Source organism: Telopea speciosissima, chromosome 10 (assembly GCF_018873765.1).
Source record: "Telopea speciosissima isolate NSW1024214 ecotype Mountain lineage chromosome 10, Tspe_v1, whole genome shotgun sequence".
NCBI lineage: Eukaryota > Viridiplantae > Streptophyta > Magnoliopsida > Proteales > Proteaceae > Telopea > Telopea speciosissima.
The window spans coordinates 46,232,286-46,255,504 of NC_057925.1; the positions used below are offsets into that span (position 1 = coordinate 46,232,286).

At 39.4% G+C, this 23,219-nt stretch overlaps 1 protein-coding gene and 1 long non-coding RNA gene across 2 annotated transcripts; one reads left to right on the top strand and one right to left on the bottom strand.

The window, feature by feature from the left end:
- Positions 1–3,117: 3,117 nt before the first annotated feature.
- Positions 3,118–20,202, bottom strand: LOC122641981 (protein-tyrosine-phosphatase IBR5-like). Its single transcript, XM_043835346.1, has 5 exons — positions 19,866–20,202; positions 17,401–17,500; positions 10,450–10,507; positions 10,253–10,359; positions 3,118–3,524 (listed from the first exon to the last, which is right to left on the bottom strand). Exons 1-5 carry the CDS (start codon positions 20,100–20,102, stop codon positions 3,217–3,219), a joined length of 810 nt encoding a protein of 269 aa, XP_043691281.1. The 5' UTR covers positions 20,103–20,202; the 3' UTR covers positions 3,118–3,216.
- LOC122641984 lies at positions 5,400–6,684 on the top strand. Its single transcript, XR_006330000.1, has 2 exons — positions 5,400–5,441; positions 6,497–6,684. It is a non-coding gene; the product is annotated as an uncharacterized LOC122641984 (long non-coding RNA).
- Positions 20,203–23,219: the final 3,017 nt, after the last annotated feature.

Sequence of the window (23,219 nt, forward strand, 5' to 3'; positions counted from 1 at the left end):
AAACGGTCAAGGAGTCATGTGAGTAAAATTTTATACAAAATCTTTTGAAAAGTTGTAACTTTTAAGTTTAGTTTTGTTAGTGGGGAAAGGTTTCGTACACCGTGTAACTGAGAGGGTGTCTCACAAAAAATTGGAAAAATCATAAATACTCACCCATTAATTAATGCCTTGGAACTCCCATCCTCTCATATACAAGATTTACACGATCCTGTATGAAACCTTTCCCCTTTGTGTAATATTGGTGTTTCTTATGTTTTATGTTTTACAACCTTAAAAAGTGGTCATGAGTTGCATAATAAAAAAAGAATGGTCTAAGTCCTAAGTTCATATTAAATTAGTTGTTGGACAGGAGAACACCATCTAGTCGAATAGTTTCTACACCAGTAGTCAATGAAAATACGCACAAAGGCATTGATTTATTATTACTTCAAAGGATCGATTCTAGTCACCATGAGTGCTGGCCATGGAAGTTGATCATCTTTTTGTCTTTTAGATACTTAATTTACATATCATGACTAAGTTTTATCTGTAAATATTGGTACTGTGGACATTTTAGCTATTTCTAGAGAAAGAGAGAGAGAGAGAGAGACATCCTTCAAATGTCCAAGTTCATTGAAAATCATTTTTACGTCTAGATGCATTGAATCTCACTTATCCAAAGGCAATCATACTAAAAAAGAAAAAAGGGTTAGAAGGGATTTCCATCTCATATTATAGTCACGGTAATGATTTACCCTAAAAATAGTTACGGTAATGCCAAGTTTAAAGAGAAAGGCAATCTAAGTGAAGACAGTTGCCACCTGTTCCTGCCACGTGGCAGTGATGATAATTTAATCATTCTTTTTCCTAGTTGATTAGATGAGCAGTTTATAATCCACGACTTTGATTTGATGATCTATCTTTTAAATCTTTCAAGGCCACCCAAGAAGGACTTCCTACACAATCCAAATATCTCTCACATTGTAGCTTGGATTAGAGGTAAAACAGGGCCGGGTTGGCCCTGGTTTTTAAGATCCCACCCCAACCTTGAGTTCTCTTAGCTCAGCTTCAGCCCAACCTCACATTGAGGTTTGCCTGAGATATCGCAACCCAGGCCCAACTCTACCGGGCTCAGCTTAGCCCAGCCCAGCCCAGCCCTGATTGACCCTATTTTTGTCAGGGCTGGGCTGGCTCTAATTGATCCTGGTTGGCCCTTTTTTTTACCATTTGCGTCCTTATATGCACTAAAAAAATAAAAAGAGATCATCAACATCAATCACTTTTAAAAATAATTATAAAAGCTTAAAGCTTTAAACATAATATGTAATCATTAACACAGTTATATAAATCAGGGTCGGGCCAGGCTCAGCCCGAGGCTTCATCCCAGGCTCGGCCCATCTGGATCTCGGGCTTAAAAATCCTAGCCCAGGACCACCCTGCTGGCTGAAAAGTCCAACCCAAGCCCTGTCTACATTCAGGGTGAGTCTTACGCAGGCCCTGGAAATCTTGGATCTTCAAAAAGAAGATTTTATAAGTTTCATTAAGATTAAGAGTAATCATATGGATGGTAAATGATTCAGATTCAAAATCGCTGTCGTCCACGAGGCCAAACTTATACACCCCTAGCTTAGATAGGACCTAAATTTTATTGAAAAATAGATCTCTAGGTTCCCTACTCGCATATCAAAATTCAGTCAAAATGGGGTTTGTACAGTGGCAAAATATAGCTTTCCATCTCAAGTAGATCCTAAGGTTCATTCCAACTCACTACACCTTTTCAAGGCCTTATTGTATACCTTGGGTCTTTTTTGTATCATTCTTCATTTTGTTTTTGGTCTATTTAAAAAAAAAAATCATTAATGAAAACTATTTTCGATCAAAGAATAAAAACTGTTTGATAACTACTAAACATAATTGATTGTAAAACGAAAAATAGGTTTAGTATACCCATGTGCAAATGATTTTTATAGCAATTATTGAAGAAAGGGCCCAAAACGTAGTTTAAATGATGGGTGAAGAGAAGCCATCTTCATCCATCTTCCTCCCCAATCTAAAACCCTCTTTATCCTTGCCGTTTCTTTACCTGATTGCTTCTCCATCTTCTTCTTCTTCTTGAATCGAAACCCAGCCGAGCCTTACTCTCTCTCTCTCTACAACCACAGTCATCGAACCCTCTCCCTCCACTTAGTTAGCAAAGCCAGATGCAGGTGAGAATGATCTTGTGAATCAGTAAAGTTTAGTCGCGCAGGGTAGTGTTGTTTCTCTAGTTACTAGAGAAGCTATTCAACATAGTTCTTACATGATAGAATCATTCCAGGTAAATGTGGCAGCAGATCATCGTGTCATAAATGGTGCTGATTTAGCTGCATTCTTGCAATAATCTCGCGAAGATTATTGAGGACCCTAAAGGTCTTGCCTTCTGACCTCTCTATTATGGTTTTCTAATATTTTGATGTTTTTTAAATAGAAATATGGTCCATAAATGATAGCAAACACTTGTAAAAACATTTTTTTGTGTCACGATAACAAAATGAAAAATGATACCAAAAAAACCCTTAACATATTCACAACATTTACATGCTTCTTAGTAAGGGTGTTAGACGATCGGCTCGGTTCAATTATAATGTTAAATTTCAGACTAATCTAATTTCTCCATGTAATATTTTAGTGGTTACAAAATTATTAAAAACAGTTGGCTTATTAATGGATCTGTTTGAACAGCAAGGATTATTCAAAATATAAGGAGAAAGAGTTAAGGTTAAGATTATTGATGCTTACCCAATAACATATCCTCTGAAATGATAGGAAATGCAGCATTGATTATAAAGAGTATTTAAACCATTAAACTAAGCTGCAGAAATTATAGAAAGCATTCAAATCATGAAGAAAAAGAAAACACCTAATGAGAAGTTCTCAAAAGTCTGGGTCAAATTGTATATTTACAAAAGTATAAAAACTGTTTCATATGCTGTCTCTTTTCTATAGAACTTAGAAAATACCAAAGTTCAAAAACCAGAAAAACCCCATTCAGTGTCATCTCATATAAACAAAGGAATAATTAGTGAATGAGATATCTCAATTTCAACATTGACTCCAAAGATCATGCTTAAGTGTCCGAGGATTCAATTCTGATAAATTCTTTTCTCCACTTCAATGTCCAGAAATCAGGATATAAACTTGTTCATCATAGTTCTGACTTCATACCAAAATTCATTGATGCAACAGCTCCAGTAAAAATCACGAGCCATCCATCAATGTGTCATTCCCATTTGGAGGGATGACACCAACATCAAGCATCTTCTTCTCAGTCTGACCAGCTCCAAATGTAAATTCATGAGGAGGAATGTTCAAGGCAGGACGGTCGAAAAGGGAGGTTGCAGCAGGCATGTTGAAAACAGGGGCTGGAACTGGATCATTAGCTTTAGGGAAATTGAAGACAAAAGGCTGTGTCTGTGTCTCCGGCAATGGGAAGACTGGTAAGGCTGGATTGCTTTCAATTGGTCCAAAGATCTTCTGCTCATACTCCTGCAACTGCTGGTACACAGCTACAATTCACAAATGGAAAAATCAGGGCAAGGAGATTGCGGGCAACAGAAACCCCACTTTGGTAAATACTACCAACCCAGATAGATTATCTGAAACATCAATCATCCCATTCTTTTGGAAAGGGAAAGGAAGGATGATCCAGAGCTAATTATGGACAAATTGATTAAGAGCACTTGATCCTTGTGACTGGTGGATCGAACGATCGTTAAATTCAGCAAATTGCATTGCATTAAGCCAAAGGGCAACTATTCCTAAACCTGATTGGTCCCCCTCCTCCAGAATCTTGAATTCAGAAAGTCAAAACTAGAAACGAAATACCCTTCCAACTATACAAATGAGCTTTCAATAAATGTTAAAAGGTTAGTTTTTATATCATATCTTCATATTTAGAGGGATTGTTAACATTAGGAGTTTACTTTCCTCCCTGGAATATAAAGCATAAACTCCATTTAAGCCATCCACAAAACCAAAGATATGAGAATGGTTAAAGGATCACAATGAAAAGCACAATATTTGAAGTGTGGTACATATTTTACAAAATAGTTGAATCTGAAATGTTCTTTTTAATAAACTTCAGCTTATATAGAAAAATTGAGTACAGCATGTTGATTTCCTTTAAAAAAAATCAGTATTAGAGACTGTTTCCAACCATTAGAGAGACGTTTCATTTCCTCAAGTTCTACTAAAAGCAGAAGTCCTTAAATCCTTTTCTTATATGTCAACATCTAAAAAAGATTCTCAAAAGCTAAAACAAAGAAAATATATTCAAATTTCATACTCTTCTATGAAAATTATATTTTAAATTAAAAAACCCTAACACTGTTAATGTCAAAACAAATGTGACAAAATAAATATACACTGCAACTCTTATCCCAACGTAAACTCTTTTGGTGGTGGGTGGGGGGGGGGGGGGGGAATCAACAAACACTGCAACCCCATTCCAAAGTAAAGTGATGTAGATCACAGGTTCCAGCACAGGTGTAGCCGCAGGAACAAGGCACAAAAACCAGTCCAGAATCGCTGTGGGAGACAGCCTGGTCTGATGTGGCCCGGTTCTTGGATGGTTTGATCGAGCAAGAACCTGTCCAGGTTCATCCCTCCTATCGTCCAGCAGAATTAAAGTGGATTTACTTCCAGGATTAAAGAGGAGATCGATCAGTTATTTGAGGAGATATTTTCTATCCTATTTCTTATTATATCGAGCAGTTATTTCCAGCACATTATAAGATCTCGTTCAGCTCTATTGGTAGGAGATTTGATTATCAGAGGGGCCCACAGCCAGCTAGCTAATGAATGCAAATTGAAGACTCAATTGCCAATACATGGAGGATTCTTACAGCTGTTTTAGATAGGTTTTTAGTTAGGTTATTATTCAGTTATTTGATGTAATTACAGTTAGAGATAATTTAGGATTTTTTTCTTTATTTAATCTACCCAGATTTGGTGGGCCCATGACAGCTTGCGTGGAGTACTTTGAATCCAAGAAGGTTGCTTCCTCGTGTGGGGTTTTAGAAGCTTATTATTGTAGTTATTTTCTAGATTAGTAATAGGAGTTCTATTCTAATTGGAATTTTGTTTTGAGACCTAGGATGTAATTAGTTGGAATTATAAATAAAGGAATAGGCTGATAACCAGCCAAGTTGAGTTTGAGAAAAAAAAAAGAATGAGCTTGGTTAAAGCCATTAATGATTGTAAGAGACAGGTATGGTGAGAGGCCGCGGAGACCCGCAGAGAGTGGGATACTCGATCCAATCCTATCCTCCTCTATTTTCTATTTCAATCAATTTCGTTGCGTGATCTGCTACAAGTTCTTCAATTGTTGCCCAGTTTTTTGAAGACCAAATCAGCATTACATTTTATTCAAGATGATCCTGCCTAAACCATAAGAGCTTGCTGGATAGGAGGTTGATTGGTAGGTGATACAGATTTATCACCAAATTGGGCTTCTTTGCTTAGGAATAAGTCTAGGGTTGGGTTATATACGTGTTAGGCCTTTGATCCAATGGGTTTTCTATGTAATAGGCCACTTTTATGGACCTAAATATGAACAATTAGGTTTCATACGGGATTACTTACTTTCCTAGTCAGTTTAGGTTATCTACTAAGTTAAGGATTGAGTTGGGCTTTTCCTTTTTAGTGTAGGAGTCTATTTTTGAGTCTTTTGTATAAGGTTGTAAGGAAGGGCAAGTATTGAACACGAATTTTGATATTAATGAAAAATTTTGCTGCTCTCCTTCTCCATTGAAGATTTTTGTCTTGTGTTTGATCAAGGCTGGTGGGATCGGTGTTTGATCCAATTGACACCTTGCGGTGGGAAGCTCGGGTGGTTCACTGGTGGAATTGGTGTTTGATCCAATCGATACCTTGCGGTGTGAAGCCCGGGTGGTTCTTTTGAAGCTCTCCTTCAAGTTCTAGTTAAAGATTCAATTTTTATTCAAGTTCCTCCATCAACAAGTTGCTGCAAATAATTTTCTGCCGTTACAAGTAAGTTGGAAGAATCCCCATCCCCATCCTTCTTCTTCTTCTAATCCATTAAACCACCAAACCCTAACATCCCCTCCATCATTGAACAACATTCCCATAACCTAAATTCTGCCCAGACCAAACCAGCGACCAAAATCCCTCCTTTTTCAGATCAAACTCTCCATCCCTGCCCGTATAGCACTCGATCCAAATCCTAGCCCCATCATCCCACTCTAAACCCTAATTCCCCTATTTTACACTTTTAGAAACCCAAAACCCTAACCCTAAATTGCTGTTAATTCAAATCAGCATACTTCCCTCCATTAAAACATCTCAGGACGTTCACTATTAGACTCCCCTACCTTGACATAACCCTAACACCAAACCCTAATTCTAACCTAATTTCACCAAAACCCTATTTTTGACCTAGCCGATTCACTTGTTCATAGCAGATCCTGATTTACTGGCTCCTAGTTGGTCTCCTACCAATCTAGGACTACATTAGTAGGTTTCAACCTCATTTAATTTCTATTACTTTAGTCAACAGGTGTATCTTCTGGGAAAATCTAGTTGACACAAATGCTGAAATCATTTAGCCTGTCACTAAGTAACTTTCTTGCCATCTGACAGACATGGGTGGGTCGATATTATAGAGGACTCACACCCATCCCACAAATCAACTTTCCAGAGAAAGGGGATTGGTTACAAAGTGGATTAAATGGAAACAACTATAGCAGAGTGGATGGGGAGTGCAATTCCTGCACCCTCATCCACCATGTAGCACACCAACTTGACAAATCTGAACAATTGAAAGGAAAGAGGACACCATACACTAATCAGGTGTCAAATTTGGGGTCCTAATTCAATCATATGGGCCACCTTGCATTGCCCATTTTCACTTTTACTTTTAATAGTCCAGATTCTCCGAAGCATGGTTCAAGGTCTCAATTTCGGCCAGGCAGAAAACCGAGTTGGGCCGAAATCTCGGTGAGTTGGTGCAATTTTTTTTGTTTGAACTTGAAGCCAGATTTCGGTGGGTTTTTTACCTAGTTAGGTCATGAAACTTGGCATTCAACCTATTTTGGGCCATTTAAACACAATGACACTATCAGATTTTGAAATATCAAAGTCCAAATAGGAGTTTTACTTTGGACCCTAGGTTGGTAGGCTAGGACATATTTTTTTTATGAAAGCTATGACACATTAATAGGCCCTATTCTACACATAATTTAGTAGTAGAAAGCATACAATTAATGTAAAATACCGAGATAATATCAAGATCTCGCCGAGATACTAAGATAATACCGAGAACTCGAGTCGATGTTGTTTCCTTAACTCGTCCTCTGTCTCATCTCGAACCTTCAAAAAACTGAGATATCTCAGAGATCTCGGCGAGACCTCATTCCATGCTCCGAAGATTTGAGTTCTTTCACCATTTTTCTTTGCTTAATCCTGACACTTGGTAGAATCAGATTTGGCTCAAAATTGGCACATAAGTATGAAAGAGTGAAACCTATTTCTCACCAGAATTGAGGCCCCACTCCACCAGTCGTAGTAGATATGGACTGGTAGAGTGGAGATTCACCTCACAAAATGAATATAACAAAATTTCACAAAATTACAATAATGCCATTTCATATTAGTGGTGTGTGTGTAATTTTTGTTACTTTGGACTCACTTTGAGGACTCTTACTGATAGGTCTGAAATTGTCCTATCACACGAACCACCATGTTTGGCAGTTGGCAAGAAAATGTGACTTGGTGATGTGCCCATAGTTGTCACGAAGTCTAGGCAACCCTAGGCATTGGAAAAGGGCAAAAAATCAAGGCGACACCAACAAGGTACCTAGGCACCACCTAGGAGACGCTTGGACAACTATGGATGGGCCAAATCATGGTGTCTATTTGTAATGTCTAATAAACAAAACAGAGATAAAAGGGTAATCTTCTAATCACGTAGTAGGTACTTTTGTGGCTGATCTGAGAGTCTAGCAAAAGGAAATGAAGAGCAATGGGGGCGAGGGAGGAGGGGAGAGAGGGTTTCATTTAGGCCCTGTTCGTTCAGGGGGATTTGGTGGAGTGGGAGTTAAAGGGGTGGGATAGCTATACCAACTCTCCCACCCCGTTAGATTTTAGGACGTTTGTTTTGATGGGGTGAGAAAATGTGTCGACAACCCAACTCTCCTCGTCGGCCCATGTGGATGATGATTTCCCACCCTACACCTTCGGCGGGACTTTGGCGAAATTCCGATGGAAAGCGGTTGGAGATGACACTTGGGGCTGGGCTGTCTCACTGGTTTTGGGGTGGGGATGTGGCTTGCTGGGAAGCCGAGAATCCCTGAGGTGAGGTTTACGACGATGGGGTTGCGGGAGTGTGGCGATGGAGAAGGTTGCAGGCAGTCGAAGGTGGAGTCTGAGGTTACACGGCCTCGGCTGCAAGTTTAAATTAAAAAAAAAACACAGACGATCAAATCTGATACTAATAGCATCTTAAACCCCCCCCCCCCCCCGAAAAAAAAAAATCCCACAATCAAAGCCCTGTATATCAATCAGATATACAGGACTTTCAGAAAATCATGAGGAAAAAAAAAGCTCTGGAAATCTAAACTACTGTGCCTCCAAAATTGAATCAACAAAGGAAAAAAACTCAGCACCGGAAGCCCCTCTCGGAAGAGAAAACCCAAGAAATTTCTGCAAATTGGTGCGAATGCTAATCGATCACAAGAAATATAAGAAGGCCATGGAACAGTCAGTTGGATCATTGCCAGGAAGACCATGGTGGCTCATTTTCTGAAATCTTAACAAATCTTAACAAATCTAACAGGAGAGAATGGCAATTTTTTTGCGGCCATTCCATCGAAAAAGGAGTTCAGTAAACCAAAGATGATGAAGAGCAAAAGAGCGACAACAGCTCCGGACTTGATTTTGGCGAGTGAGAGATCACGGCTGGATTCCTTGAGACTGATCTCTACTCGATCAATCTCCTTGGTCTTGGATTTTTTGTTGGATCCTCCCTTGTTGTCTCCGGTCTTCATGATCTCCAGCTTCTTCGAGGCTTTGTCGATGGAGGAGCGGAGGGATTTGTATGAGGAAGTGCGGTAGATGAGGAGCCATGATATGTCTTCGCAGAGGAAAGCCCTCTCCGCAACCTCCAGAAAGTTCCCACCCCCGAATAATCAAACAGAGGATTGAACTGGGAAAGGAGTATTCCCTTGGCTTTCCACCTCGGTTGGCCACCCCACCAACACATGGGTCCCACCTCAACAACTCTCCCACCCCATCTTCCCCTCAAAACAAACAGGGCCTTAATGTTGCAGTAGGCTGAGTATTGTGGATTTGCATTGGCATTAAAAGGATGCAGATTAATGGGTTAAAAGAAGGGCTGAGAAAAGAGGCAAGGAAAGATTTATGGATTTTCTCTAAGCCATAATCTATGTTCTTTAAAGCTCAGAGAGTGAAGGTTTTAGGGTTTGGAGGAAGCAGAATAAAAATTGATTCAAGAATTGGAAGAGAATTTACCAACAATAAACAGCAACCAAGTTGTATAAACAAAAGAAAATAACTATGAATAGAAGAATCTCATTGCTAAATTCTTTCTAGTTGTCCTTGATTCACTCAATGCTTTGTGAAATGGTAACATGTCCATAAAACAGAAGCAGAAATAATACGCCAACAAAAAAAATTCCATCCGGAAGAACTAGTAAAAGCAAACAAAAAAAAGGCCTTATATAGAGTTAGCTTGCTTCCCACTGGTCACCGGAGCACTAGCACCCACCCGCCCCCCCCCCCCCAAAAAAAAAAAAGAAGAAGATAATTTTTGGGACCAAATAGTACTACATTGGATACATAAAAAAACTTAATAACAGACGACAAATAGGATTGAAGATGGAACTGCCCAAACTAGACCAAACCGAAAGTGGAACAAAACGAATATGAAAAAAAAACAGGCTGAGATACTCATGCACTGTAAGTGATTTATGAAATAGGAAGGGGAAAAGGTTTCTTGAAGAAAATAATAAATAGTGCCTTGATTAAGTCATTTGAGCTTCCACCTGTCAAATTAATATTAGCTACCACACCAAAAGACTCACAGTGGAACCACTTACAATTTTGGAAACAAGACAAGTCCAGGTGCATGGTTCAGTGGCAGGATGTTTTCAATGTCCTTAACCAGTAAAACAAACTATTTTCACAATGTTACGCTCTTGACCTCATTTCAAAAACCAAGATGCATGAGTAGATCTACACCGAAGTATATACAAACCTGAAGTCAAGACAACAGATGGCCTCCGTTCTTTCACCCATTGGTGGCTCTGTGCAAGTCTCCATCCTTTGCACTTCATCAAGTATGCTATCGCAATAGCTGGTGACCTGTTATGGAGACCAAATAATGATATTCAGCCAAATGAGTACTAACTAATCAAAACCATATCTGCCAATAAGCAACTCCTGAGTACTAACCTATTTTTTCCTAACATGCAATGCACTAGAACACGAGCCTTGTCTTTTTCACATTGCTCTGCACAAGGAATGAACTATGTAAGACCAATATATTTGCACTAATGCAGGGCATAAATGCACGCATAATGCTAAACATTGATCCAAATGCAATTTCTATTGTTTAAGTAAGGTGAAGATTGCATCTGCTGTGAAAATTCAAGGAATGAGTTTCAAACAAAAAGGACAACTTCAGTAAGACCGAGTTTCTCTTCACCCACCACTTCTAGCGGTTGGATGGGACTCCTGGAGTAGTGCCAAGGGCATTTCAGACCTTCGTACAATATGGGGGAGCAATTATGAGATCACAGTGGTGAGTGAACATTAGCTGTGGACGAAGGAAAATTTTCTCCACTTCAGTACTCAAATCTGGAGATCCTGAATCTACTTGTTCTTAAAACCTACATTTTGTTTCCTTTATTTTTTTTGGGGGGGTGGGTGGGGGGGATGGGGGGAGGGAGGGACATAAGTATGCTACTTGTCTTATTGAAGGCCAAAAGAGTAGGTTTGCAAGGACCCCCAAGAAAAAAAAAATAGTAGGTAACGCCTTAAAGGAAGCCATAGCTATGATCTGAATGTTGAAAACTGCTTAAAAGGAGAGAAAGTAAAACCACAATTTACATACTCTCACATGGATCAACATAGTGTAGATAAAAGAATAGGGACACACACACACAAAATGATATAAGCAAACAGCCACAAGGGCTAAATGAAAAAAAAAAAAAAAAAGGTATTTGTTAGCAAAGAAGCATAGAGTGTGAACCCATGTTTGTAAACACGAAATGGTTTCATTTAGAGGTGTGAGTATTGTTTTAAGTAAAAATACATAAATATATGATGTATGTAAGCATGGAACTATTAACTATGTACTAGGTTGCATCAGCTAGCAGTTAATAAAGGGCCTATAGTGAGTGGTGAGCCAATGATTTAAGGTGGATAACGTTGAGGTGGTGAGGAAAGACATGCATAGGTAGGACTAGTAACAAGTAGGGCTTTGGATAGAGCTGAATGGAGAAAACGGATCCATGTAGCCATCCCAATTTGTTGGGATAAGGCTGAGTTGAGTTGAGTTTGTTACGCTGAGATGGTGTGAGCCCCTTAGGCCCCTTCATTAGAAGGAACTTGTTGGATACATAAACTACAGAGCATTCGAAGACATCTAAAGCCTCATTGTAGGTCCATTTTTCGAGCATGAGATTGCAGGTGTTAGGTTATGGAAGAATCAAGCTAAAGGCATGTTCTTGGTGAAACCTTTTATTAGTTTCTTAACAGTGAGTTTGAGGAGAATGCCAATAGATCAGCCTTTTCAGGCCAAGACCAAATCAATACTTACCATAGTTTTCGAGGCGACTAGGCGACCCAAGGTGTTGGAGGGGTGCCTAGGCGTGCAGTATATGACTATATGCAATAAAACAATGATAAGTTTATATAATTATGCTTATATGCAGCATAGGAGCCATATCAATGCAATCTGATATAATTATGCTAGTAATAACCTCAATTGAGAAAATCAAAATATAATAAACAAATTATATGATATAATATAAGCATATTAATCCAAAAACCAAAGCAATAAAAATAAATCATCGCAAACTCGTAAAATTTCAACAAGGCGTGCTGTTTCCTTGGACCCAAAAAAAGAGCCTGGACACCTGGGCAATTCCTTGACAACTATTATACTTACTATCAAAAAGTATAAAGTTACTATGCATCAGCTATCACCATTTCAATGTAAAAACTCATGGGCAATGATTCTCAGATAATGTAATAACACGACAATTATCATAGGTCACACCGATGCAAGGATCAGCTGAAAAGATCCATGAGTCTATTATCAACCAGCTGCCAAAAGGCAAAAATCTGTAATATGCAGTCAGAAACATAAACCTATCATATTGGAACTGAAGGTCCACAAAAAAATGTGAAGGCATGACCAGTTCTTCACAAAAAAATTTGTTTTACCACCATAATTCACTCTCCATGAGGTGTTACATGTCATGTCTAAAAGGTATCTAGGTCATTTAGATGGGTTTGGCAGATTAATGAAACACCCTCTCAAAGCCTCATATGGCAACACCAAGTGCAATCTGTTTTTAAACAACAGCTGAATTGAATGTCACCAGCCCTTCTTGTGAGCCACAAAAATCAGTCTATCTATAACTCAATGAATTCAACAAATCAACATTGGGTCAATACTTTCCAAGAAGGATCAACACTGAAGGCTAATCTCAGAGAGAATCTGAATAGAGGTGTGTGTAGGTACCGCGGCCTCCAGATGAGGGTTTCTCCGCCTTGCGGGCGGGATCCGTTGGTTCCCGTGGCCCCTTGGCGACAAGGGTTATGGATGGCATCGAGTTTCTATGTATAAATGGAGTCGCCTAGGATTAAAATAAATGGAGTCGCCAACTAGGATTCGGGCCTAGGACCCGATGGATGTAGCCCCATCCGGGGTGAGCGGAAAGGGCTACGTGATTCCATATGGTCTGGTTAGAGATTTTGGGTAAGTGGTTAAGTTATGAGCGTGGGAAGGTATTAGCACCCCATCTCGCCCAGTTAAACCAGTCTTTCTACTAGACGCTAGATTCTGAAAATTCTCCCTTAATAACACGTCATATATCAACAAACAAGGCTAGATTATGATGCATCAAAACATAAGAAAGAAAAGCATAAAAAAATTATTTACTATGTACACTAAAGTAAACTACTTTAATGGTCGACATTGTATCTAAAGTAAAGATGTATACCTACGAACGAAATCAATCAAAGTAAAGAAAATGCAAAAGATACGAAATATGAGGTGTCCCATAGCTCAGGCGGAGACGGACGATCGGATTGCCTCCCTCTTGTCGAACAGAGTAATGGCTATGTAAAAGGGATTTTGCTACTCAGGCTTCAGGTAGAGTAACAGCTGGAAATGGGACTTTTGTTACTAAGACTACGGGCAGAGTAGTGGCTGGAAGTAGGACTTTCACTACTAAGACTTCAGGCAGAGTAACGACTAAGAAAATAGGATTTCGCTACTTGTACTTGGACAGAGCAACGACTGTGTATAGGGTAAACATGGGTCAAGGGTTGTGGGAAAACAAGGCTTTGAACAAAGCAACCTTCAGACAGGGGAATCGAAGGATCTACCCATGGGAAAGGATGATCGAAACTAGTGGGAATGGCTAAAGAGGGTGTGGGAGAGCTCAAGAGGAGCAAAATGGGGGAGCAATGGGGGTGAAACTCGCTCTTCTCGCTTTCTTAGCTTGAAAAATGAGAGCGGGAGTCACCCCTATTTATAGGGGTAATCTGGTCAATCGTGGCGCCACATAGGCAACCACGGCACCGCGGTTATGTCACTGTGATGACACCCGCACTAACACTACGGTGTTGTCCCTCCTTTTGGCGACGCCGCGAGGGATTTACCGCGCCATCGCGGATGAGCTTCTATGACGCCGTGGTTAAGATACCGCGCCGCCGCAAATGCTTAACTCCCGTGGTCGGGGAATGAGCAATACCTCCTTTAGCATTGGATATAAGGGTCTTTTAAATCATTTTTAGGGATGTGAAAGTGATATGGCTTGGGTACTACAGGGGCAAGAGTCCTTCTTAAGAGAGGTACCAATGTCTGTCCGGGTCCTGTTGTCATCATCGCCAGGAGGATGACAAAATTCAGCGTCTACAGTGTGTTAATGGAAAACACAATAGCAGTAGCTGGTGATAGATCAGAAGCCTCCAAAGCAATAATAGGAAAAAAATATAATTTGACTTCAACTTAACTAAGATTATGGTACCAAGTCCACCAGCCCATCTAATGTGAACCTGAGGTCAAAATACCCTGTTTGGGTTCACTGTGGGCCCACCCAAGGGTGCAATGGCCAAATAGTAAATAATGATGGCAATTCTGTAAATAAACAATATTTCAAAGAATAGTGGCACTTTTGTAATTAAATAGAATCTTAAAGGGGTACTTTCGAAGGCATATAGGGGTTAGGATACAAAGGGTATTCTCATTTAAAGAACAGGGACAGACTTGGAATGAAAGTAAGGACAAAGAAGAATAAGGAAAGAGGGGAGGGATAACAATGGAAAAGAAGGAATAAATGAGGGTTAAAGGCAACCACAAGAGGTTGTCTTCAACCTCTCGTCCCAAACAGAGACGTGGAATAACTGGAGGGCCTTTGGTTGATCGAACTCCACCAAATGGGTTCGGATGGGATTGAAAATTCAGAGGTAGGTTGCTAACTCTATAAGCTAGTAACTCCATCACACCATCTAGCGATTCAGAAACATAAGGAACCAAGTAATCGACTACAACCATGGCTGGTGGGAATATCAAACCAAATCTGAGTTCTGGTTTAGGTCTCACGACAGAGATAGTGTTAGGGCCCCAAGTTCATGGGCTTTGATCGCCCCCAATGAAGGTATTAAAACCCAGAATTTCAGGAAGAGATGTAGCACAACGAGTGAGCTCTCCTAGCTACTACAGTCTGCTAGTATCACCCCAAACAGAGCAGGCCAGCAAGAAAATAGTAACAGGAAAGAAGAAAGGGAGAGAATTAGGAAGCGAGATAGGGAGGGATCGTACCTAGAAATAAGGAAGGTGAAGGAGGAAGAGGTTCTCGCATGGGGATGGGTGAGAGAGAGAGAGAGAGAGAGAAGGAAAAAGAAGGCCACAGGACCAGCGATGGCATCACAGCCACTCAAACCCAAATTCTTATTCAACTGTCTCCGTTGTAGGTTACAGGCAACTGTATAAAGATAAAGAAAACACTCCTAAATAGAAACTACTAAAACAACTCTTCTTGAAATAGGAAACTAACAACTCAATCTAATCTCCAACGTAATCTACGAATCCTATCTAAAATTCCCCAATATAAAAGATTACAAGATAATTCAAAATAAATTGTTGAAGATTATAATAACCGCAGCAGCAGAGAAGATACATAATCACCTAAATTCAAGTAGTAGGGTTTACCTGCCCCAAATAACCAATAGAGAAGATAAACTGAGATCTGGAGATGGCTACAATTGAATCAGCAGCCCCTTAGGTTGATGTAGTATCAATTGGAGAAGTAGAATCAATGTAGGATGCTTAAGTAAAATACCGCAGGTAGTAGACAGAAAACCTTGAAGACAGAAAACTGTAATCTTCAATGTAAATCAACTGATGGAAGCAATAGCAGCAGCAGTAGGATAGTAAGGTTCTCCAATCGAGCTTGATAAGAAGTAAAAAAAACCCAAGTTTTCAATTGAAAACTACATCTAGGGTCTAATCTGTAACAGTAAGCAGCATAGGGTGCTGCACCCCCTTTAAGAGAAGCTTGAGAAGACCTTCAAAACCAGGAATCAAATCAGCACAATTTATTGGTGCTGCTCTGATATCATGTAACAGCAGAAACTATGAAGAAACCAGAACCGAGAATGGAGAGAGAAGAAGAAGAAGTGGAGAAGAGAGGAGAACTGTCGAGAGAGAATTCGAACTTGACAGTCTCCCTCACCCATGCTTTATTTATATACTTGAAAGTTGAAACTCCAAATAAGTGGAGGATTCCTAACTAAGTTAGGAATCCTAGTTACAACATGAATAAATCAGAAACTACTCCTAATTACAATAGAAATCAAGATAAAAACATAAATAAACTAGGACTAACAGTCCTACTCGAACTAGGACCACTCCTCACTCTTAGAACAAGTGAAGGAAACAAATATGAGGAGGGAATCTCGATCAGATGTAATATCCTGATTGAGATTGGGTCCCTCCTGCTGTAGCTCGATAATCTTCAACATAACTGAATAAACTTCTAATATCCTACCAGACCTAATTGGTAAGGCGCAACAGTAAGGTTGCTCCATTGTGACCAAGTGGTTGCGGGTTCGAGTCTGGAAACAACCTCTTTGCAAAAGTAGGGGGTAAGGCTGCATACATTATGACCCTCCCCAGACTCCACAGTGGCGGGAGCCTCGTGCACTGGGTACACCCTTTTTTTTTATCCTACTAGACCCAAATACCAATTCAGGCCTGGTTCTCGGTCTGGATGGCAAGACAAATCAAGCCGTTTCAGCCACAAATCTGCATCACCATCTCTTGGGGTTTGAAATCCCCATAAATAGAAAATTAATTCATAGTAAAATACCCTTGCATGGTTTAGTGCCAGAAACATAGGAACTAGTAGAAATCCTTACAATCACAAGACACCTGAAATCAGAAGGCCCCAATGCACAAGTTCATCTTGATAGATAAGGATATGAAAGATCTTGCAGCCACAAGGGACATGAAACTGTGTGCTATAATATACATGCTAATCTTTATGCATTAGTTCATCAGAAATACCAATCAACGAAGGGAGGAGCTAAACATGAACCACTTTCTGCAGGACTATTACTGAAGACACATACAGAAAGTAAATACCAGGCCTGAAATACATTTAGTTAATGTTATTATGACGTCATTAAGTAGGAAACAACTTCTAGTGCAAACTTTTTTCTGAAATCAGTCTTTAATTGCTTGAATCAGCAGTCAGAAATACTGTAAGCCTCAGTTTCATGTAAAACTCAACTGCAGGAATTACTTTATGCAACTCTTTTGTACCCAAAGTTTATAGCGACAACAGATCCAAAGTTATTAGCTTAGTGGCAATTCAGAAGGTCGTGCAACCAATTAAAAGAATCATTCTCAAATATGTTTCAAGACAATGCAGTTCATATCCATCAACTACAATTTCATGGAAGAGGAAGTCATCAGCTGGTCGCTCATCTTCTTTTTTCTTAACAACTGCTGGCGACCAAAAATCCTCAATCATATGGAATCAAAATATTAGCAGAAAATAAATACAACCAAAACGAATCCACAAAATGGATCATATACTCACAATACTCACGCTACATGAGAAAATCATTACTCTGTATAAAAAATCATCTAAAGGAACATACCTAAAAATTGAATAGCATCATCAAAGGCTAAATTTTTGTCATCTGGGAGGCAGTGATAAGTAAAGGAGTTCTTGTATAGATTTTGACAAGCAGGTACAGTCTGCATTTTCAGAGAACCATGAATATAAGAATCTGTCAGGATCTTCAGTTTTCCAGAAAAGATGTAGGGTACAGAAATTAAACAAGAAACTCATGAGAATCAATAACGTACACCAGGCTTCAGAAAACAAGGGAGAAACATTAACATTCAACATGCCCTGTGAACTAATAGAGATGAAACAATAGTCCTTGAATCAGGTTACAAATTTGTTCTAAACTAGAAATAAATTGGTGGTAAAGGATAAGAGATCATACAATAAATAAGCTTTGAGATTCAGCTCCACATAGATAATCATGCCAGAATTAGTAGCTTACCAACAGACAGTAAAACTTCAGTTATTCATGTTTTCGGCGTATTCTACACAGTATTGTGGGTCTTTATGGCCGTTATCTTGCTCTTGAATTGAATAAAAGCAGTAACGGGAAAAACAGAACAATAGAAATGGAATGCACTGATGGTGGACACATTAAATGACTGTCTAAACAGAAGATATGAAATCTCTATAAAGATTGTAAATTGCAACCTATTGGTTGCAAGTTCGAAACTTGGAAACAGCCTCTCCTGAGAAGCAGGGGGTAAGGCTGTGTATATTTGCCCCTTCCAGATCCTGCAGTAGCAGGAGCCTCATGTACTGGAACACTCTTTTTTTTTTTATTGTAAATCCAACATCAACAAACTCAAGAACAGTTAGCTTGCAAATTGAGCTCCCAGGAATTTCTTATTCCAACAGGTTACTAGATCAAGCAACTTGATGGCTAATGAACTTGCAGTGCAGGGCATTGGAGATGATACACAGACAGCTGGCTCGCAAATTATCCTTCGCCACATACCTCTTAAAAGCACCCTACTTTTTAAATTTCTACTTTACTCCATCGACTCTCTACAAGACTCGAAGGAGTTGGGAACTTATGATACATACAAGATTGAGCCTCCAATGACAGAGCGACACGTGTAATAAACTCAGGCCAAAAGCAACGCACGAGCGACAAGCCTGAGGACATGAGAAAGCCGTTAAATCTCGAATCCTCACATCAAACGTGTGAGCAGGAAGATTTACAAGTGGCCAGCCAGTTGGAGATTCTCCACGACGCCAGCTGCCAATACGGACAAATTCTGTTAACCATTCCAGCTCAGACCTCCCGCCAAGGAAACCCAGAGAATATGTGATCCAAGGGATAGAGAGGCTTACGCGAACAAGAGACATTCCTTCAGAACCATATAAATAAGACGACAGTGATCAAAGTAAAGTGTTCAGTATATTCCATTCTGATTCGCTTAGTTCAATCACTCTTGAGAACTGCTACTCACCCTCCGTCCCTGGCCCCGCAACTGCTGTTTCTCTGGGATCTGACTTAGGCATTGGAGAGTCCCTTGCCAGAGTCCGCTCCGGCCAACTCTTCCGCTCTATCTCCTGGCTCTTGTGTGTGCAGGCATGTGCCCGACAGATCTCGACAGCAACAGGAGACATTAAAGTAAACAGGAACATTATAATATAAGGTCACGAAGTTGCCTGTTTTTACTTGTAGACTATTTTCTGCCTGCAGGATTGTTCCACTTCTCTAATTTTAATAGAAGTCGGTATTCATTGAGAGAGAGAGAGAGAGTTTCTACAGGTTAGACGCCAGAACCTATAATAGTGTTCATCAGCAGTCATAACTTCCAGCCATCAGAGTACTTATGCAGCTGAGTTTAAACATCTTCAGGTACTTGCTAGACCGAAACAAAAAGAGTTTGGTGCTTCCACACTTTTTTTGTGGTTAGCCATATGGAACCTAGAACTATAGAGCTTCCAGAAAGAAGATTACTTTCACCACTGGTTGTCATTTTATTTTATTTTTGGTCAGAAACAGTGTCATTAGTAGGAATAGTCACCAATGAAACAGAGAGGAAGTTTAGCCATTGAGGGCTCTTGGTTAAGGATCAACATAGAATCTGAAATTGTTTTCTTTAAGAAGTTCTGAAATTTTGACAGAATCCCAAAACATCCATTCTTGAGCCGGTTTCAATGCTAGCGGCTGATCCTCAGAACCGGACTAACAAACACCACATTTATACCAAACTTTCAACTCACAACTTACCTGAGGCAGTATATACAATGAATGGGGTGAAATTAGTATCACACTCAGAACTTGAATTCAATTAGATAAAATCCCCATTAAATTCGTATCATATTTTTCATGTACCAAAACATTGAATTTTTTGTTCAAATTTAAAACTTTCAAGTGATTTTAAATCGAAAACGAATTCTCCAATGAAAGATTAAATTTAATCACAGACCTTATTCTTATAATCACAGAACGAGCTGTCAAAATCTATGAAAAGAGAGACAGAAGAAAGAAAAAAAAACAGAGAAAAGAAAACTCACGTTGAGCACACGAGATATCCCTTGAGCCCTGAGAAGTTCTAATCGAGATGCGTTGTCGTAGCTACCAACGTATAGAAAGTCCGGCCAGATCTCAGAAGGGAAAGCACTGGTTTGAAATCCCAGTCTCTCGGATGAAACAGGGATGCGATGTCCACAAATCCCACAAACTTCCCCTTCTTCATATTTGTGATAATGCCCACAAACCCCACATGGGTTCTCTCTCTCCCTCTTCCTCATGATTAATCACAAAGATTGTTTGCAGAAACAATCCCTCTATTGATCAGATAGATATCACAGAAGCTATTGTATTATGTAAACTCAAAAGTGTGAGAGATGACGAAAACTACAAAGTTTTTGAGGAACTAATACTGGATGGAATCTGAAAAGGATAGTCTGGAAACTCCAATCTGTTGCACTGATAACCGGCGTTTAAGATTGGAACAACTCTACAAAGTACAAACCGAAATGGCTCGAACCCACATGCATAATTTCCAATTCGCTTTCTTTACTTGTTAGATTTTTGTATCATGAGTTGTCTTTTTATGGGATATATCCATAATTCCGTTTGGGAAGAAAGGTTTTCCACGCCAATACTGTGTCAAGTCATCCCCACGCCAACAACTTTTTTTTTTTTTTGGCCTTTTTAAGGTGAAGATATCTATGGATGTCTATGTCATTAGCTAATCATAGGTTAAAATATAAACTAATTTAACACCTTAGCGTATCAATATAATGCTGAAAACTATCTAAAAAATGTAAAAATTACTTGAAACACACGGATTGTTAAAAAAAACAAGGGTGATATGGTGGTAATAGTTCTAATAATTTGTATGAGATTGAGTCCAATTTCGATACGATACTGATATAGAATAAGTATTCGAGTGAGTAAGGCAGAAAGTGATTCAGTGTCGAAATTACGTCTGATACCAACCTAATTCCAATTGATCTTTATCAATATCGATGTCGGTGTCAATACATGATGGATCACACAATTTATTGAGATTGTCCACCAAAATCGAGAAGTAGTTTACTTAAGGAATTTCTCATTTACCCAACGATTAGAATTATCATATCATCTATCCATGTGGAAGAACAAGGTATCAGTGGTTCCAATACCGTTTATGTAGTAAACATTTTTTTCACATATAAGTGTTCTCATGCTTCATCTGAGCTACCATGTTAAGAAGTTGAAACTTACTTATTGCACCACACAAAGCCCTCTTTGTGAAACCAACCGATCAATTGAGCACCTAGATTTTCTACCACGAGGCATGCCTGTTAGGTGAATCTAAATTGCGTATATTGGGTAGGTGAATTTGAAACCGTTATTTAACTGTATCACTCAGCATGTGTGCGCACATTTGCCCTTTTATTTTTTTATTTATTTTTTTTTTTTTTTTTTTTTTGGAGACAGGATGGGTATCCGACTTTAGGCCCACTAAATCCCCCCTTGGGCTCTTACATGACCCCCGCACCACGCACGAACCGGGAGCTTCTGGGCCCTAGAAGGGGCCTCAGGCAGGTGGCCCCAAGAAATTATGTAGCGGCAAAGGTTTGATCACGAGACCTCGCTTCCTGAGGCGGAGTCTCATGTTCCCTCCAAACCAACTATGCTAACCCCTTGGGGTTATTTGCCCTTTTATTTTAAAGTTGAACCTTAAACTTGTGAGAAAGTTGACGTTAGATCATCTCGATCACCAATTAGCTCTCATTAAAATAGTTTTAGGGAGAGAGAGAGAGAGAGAACATTTTTTGGTTGTATGACCTTGCACTAGAGCGGAGCCAATGAGTGTGCTCCCAAACATCCAACATGGGGGCGAGGTGGTCATTTCCCTAGCCCTGTATTTAGGCATAGAGGCACATGACCAAGCAACTTTCTTTATCCCATAGCTTTAATGATTTTTGTAACACCCTATTTTATAGGATTCACAAACCTCTAAGACATGTGGTATTGAAATCATTAGTGACACTGACGTCAATAAAGTTCCGTAACCATATTGATTACCTCATTTAAATTTTCCAAAGTTATCCAACATATGAGTTGTACACAAGTCATTTTCTCCAATTTATTTCCATTGTTAGTTTAGGTTCAAAATTGACACATTATTGGGGAGATGAGGCACATTTTCAGCCAAAAAAATTTTGGGCAATGGCCCCAACCAACCTACACTTTCAATGCAATGTTGGGCGTTAAGAACCCACCTCCTCTAAATCTAAGTAAAGCCTGGTGTGTGTCATATTAAATTTAAAGGAAATGATCTCCATGAGAGTGGTGTGAGAATCTTTTTCAAAGTCTCTCTCCTTTTGACATTATCTTTCCTTCTTAACATTTTCTCCTGTTGAATAGATTGTGCAATGCCCTTCTCGCGACCGATGGGTAGGGTTTGGAGATTCCATTCTATGCCGTCGTGGCAATCCCTTGCCCTAGATGAAAATTTTCCTTTATAGGCATTTTGTAATAAAAAGGGAGAGAGTATGCTACTTGGTTGTGTGGCCTCTACGCCAGGATGGGGGCCGATGGGAGTAAGGGTGTAAATCGATCGGGAACTAGGTGTTCGGTTCAGTTCTGATTCAGTTCCAAGGAGTATTAGTGAGATTCAGATCTGGACCAAGTCCCGCCTCGATTCTGAAATTATACAGTTCCAGTTCGGTTCGTACACAGTTTGGATCTAGTTCTTATACATGGTTTATACTTTATATATAATATACTATAGTAATATTATAAAATCTAATACTAATACTAATACTAGTGAAATATCTATTATAAAATATTAGTATTATAGTGTATTCATAGTATTATATTGTATTAATATATTATAATATATTAGTACCCAGATTCGGTTCGATTTCGGTTCTAACTGCCAGTTCCTATATTAGATCCAGAAACTAATCAAGCCCTGCCTCAATTGTGTTCCTTAGTTTTGATTATTCGGTCTAGATCTGATTTTGGTTTTAGATTCCAATTTCAATTTGACACTCTTAAATGGGAGTGTGTGCCAAGCATTCAACATGGGGGTGAGGTGGTCACTTCGCCATTCCTATGTCTGGGCATAAGGGGGTGTGACCAAGCAATGTTTTTTTTTTCCTTGTGTTTTTTTTCCCCTAAAAAATTTATATTTTAGGACACTTTATGGTCATCTACTGTTACTTTCCTCAAATGGCTTCTTTATTAGCTATTAAAATAACTTTACCTCAACATTTCCACTTCAATAAAACCCCAACAACATGTGTGGGTCTCATCTTCCCAACAATTCCACCCCAGCTTCCCCTCTAAATAAACCGGGCCTAAAAGAAAGTAACTTTCATTGACAACTATTTCCACCAAGCCAAATGTTGATTTTGCATTTTAAAGGG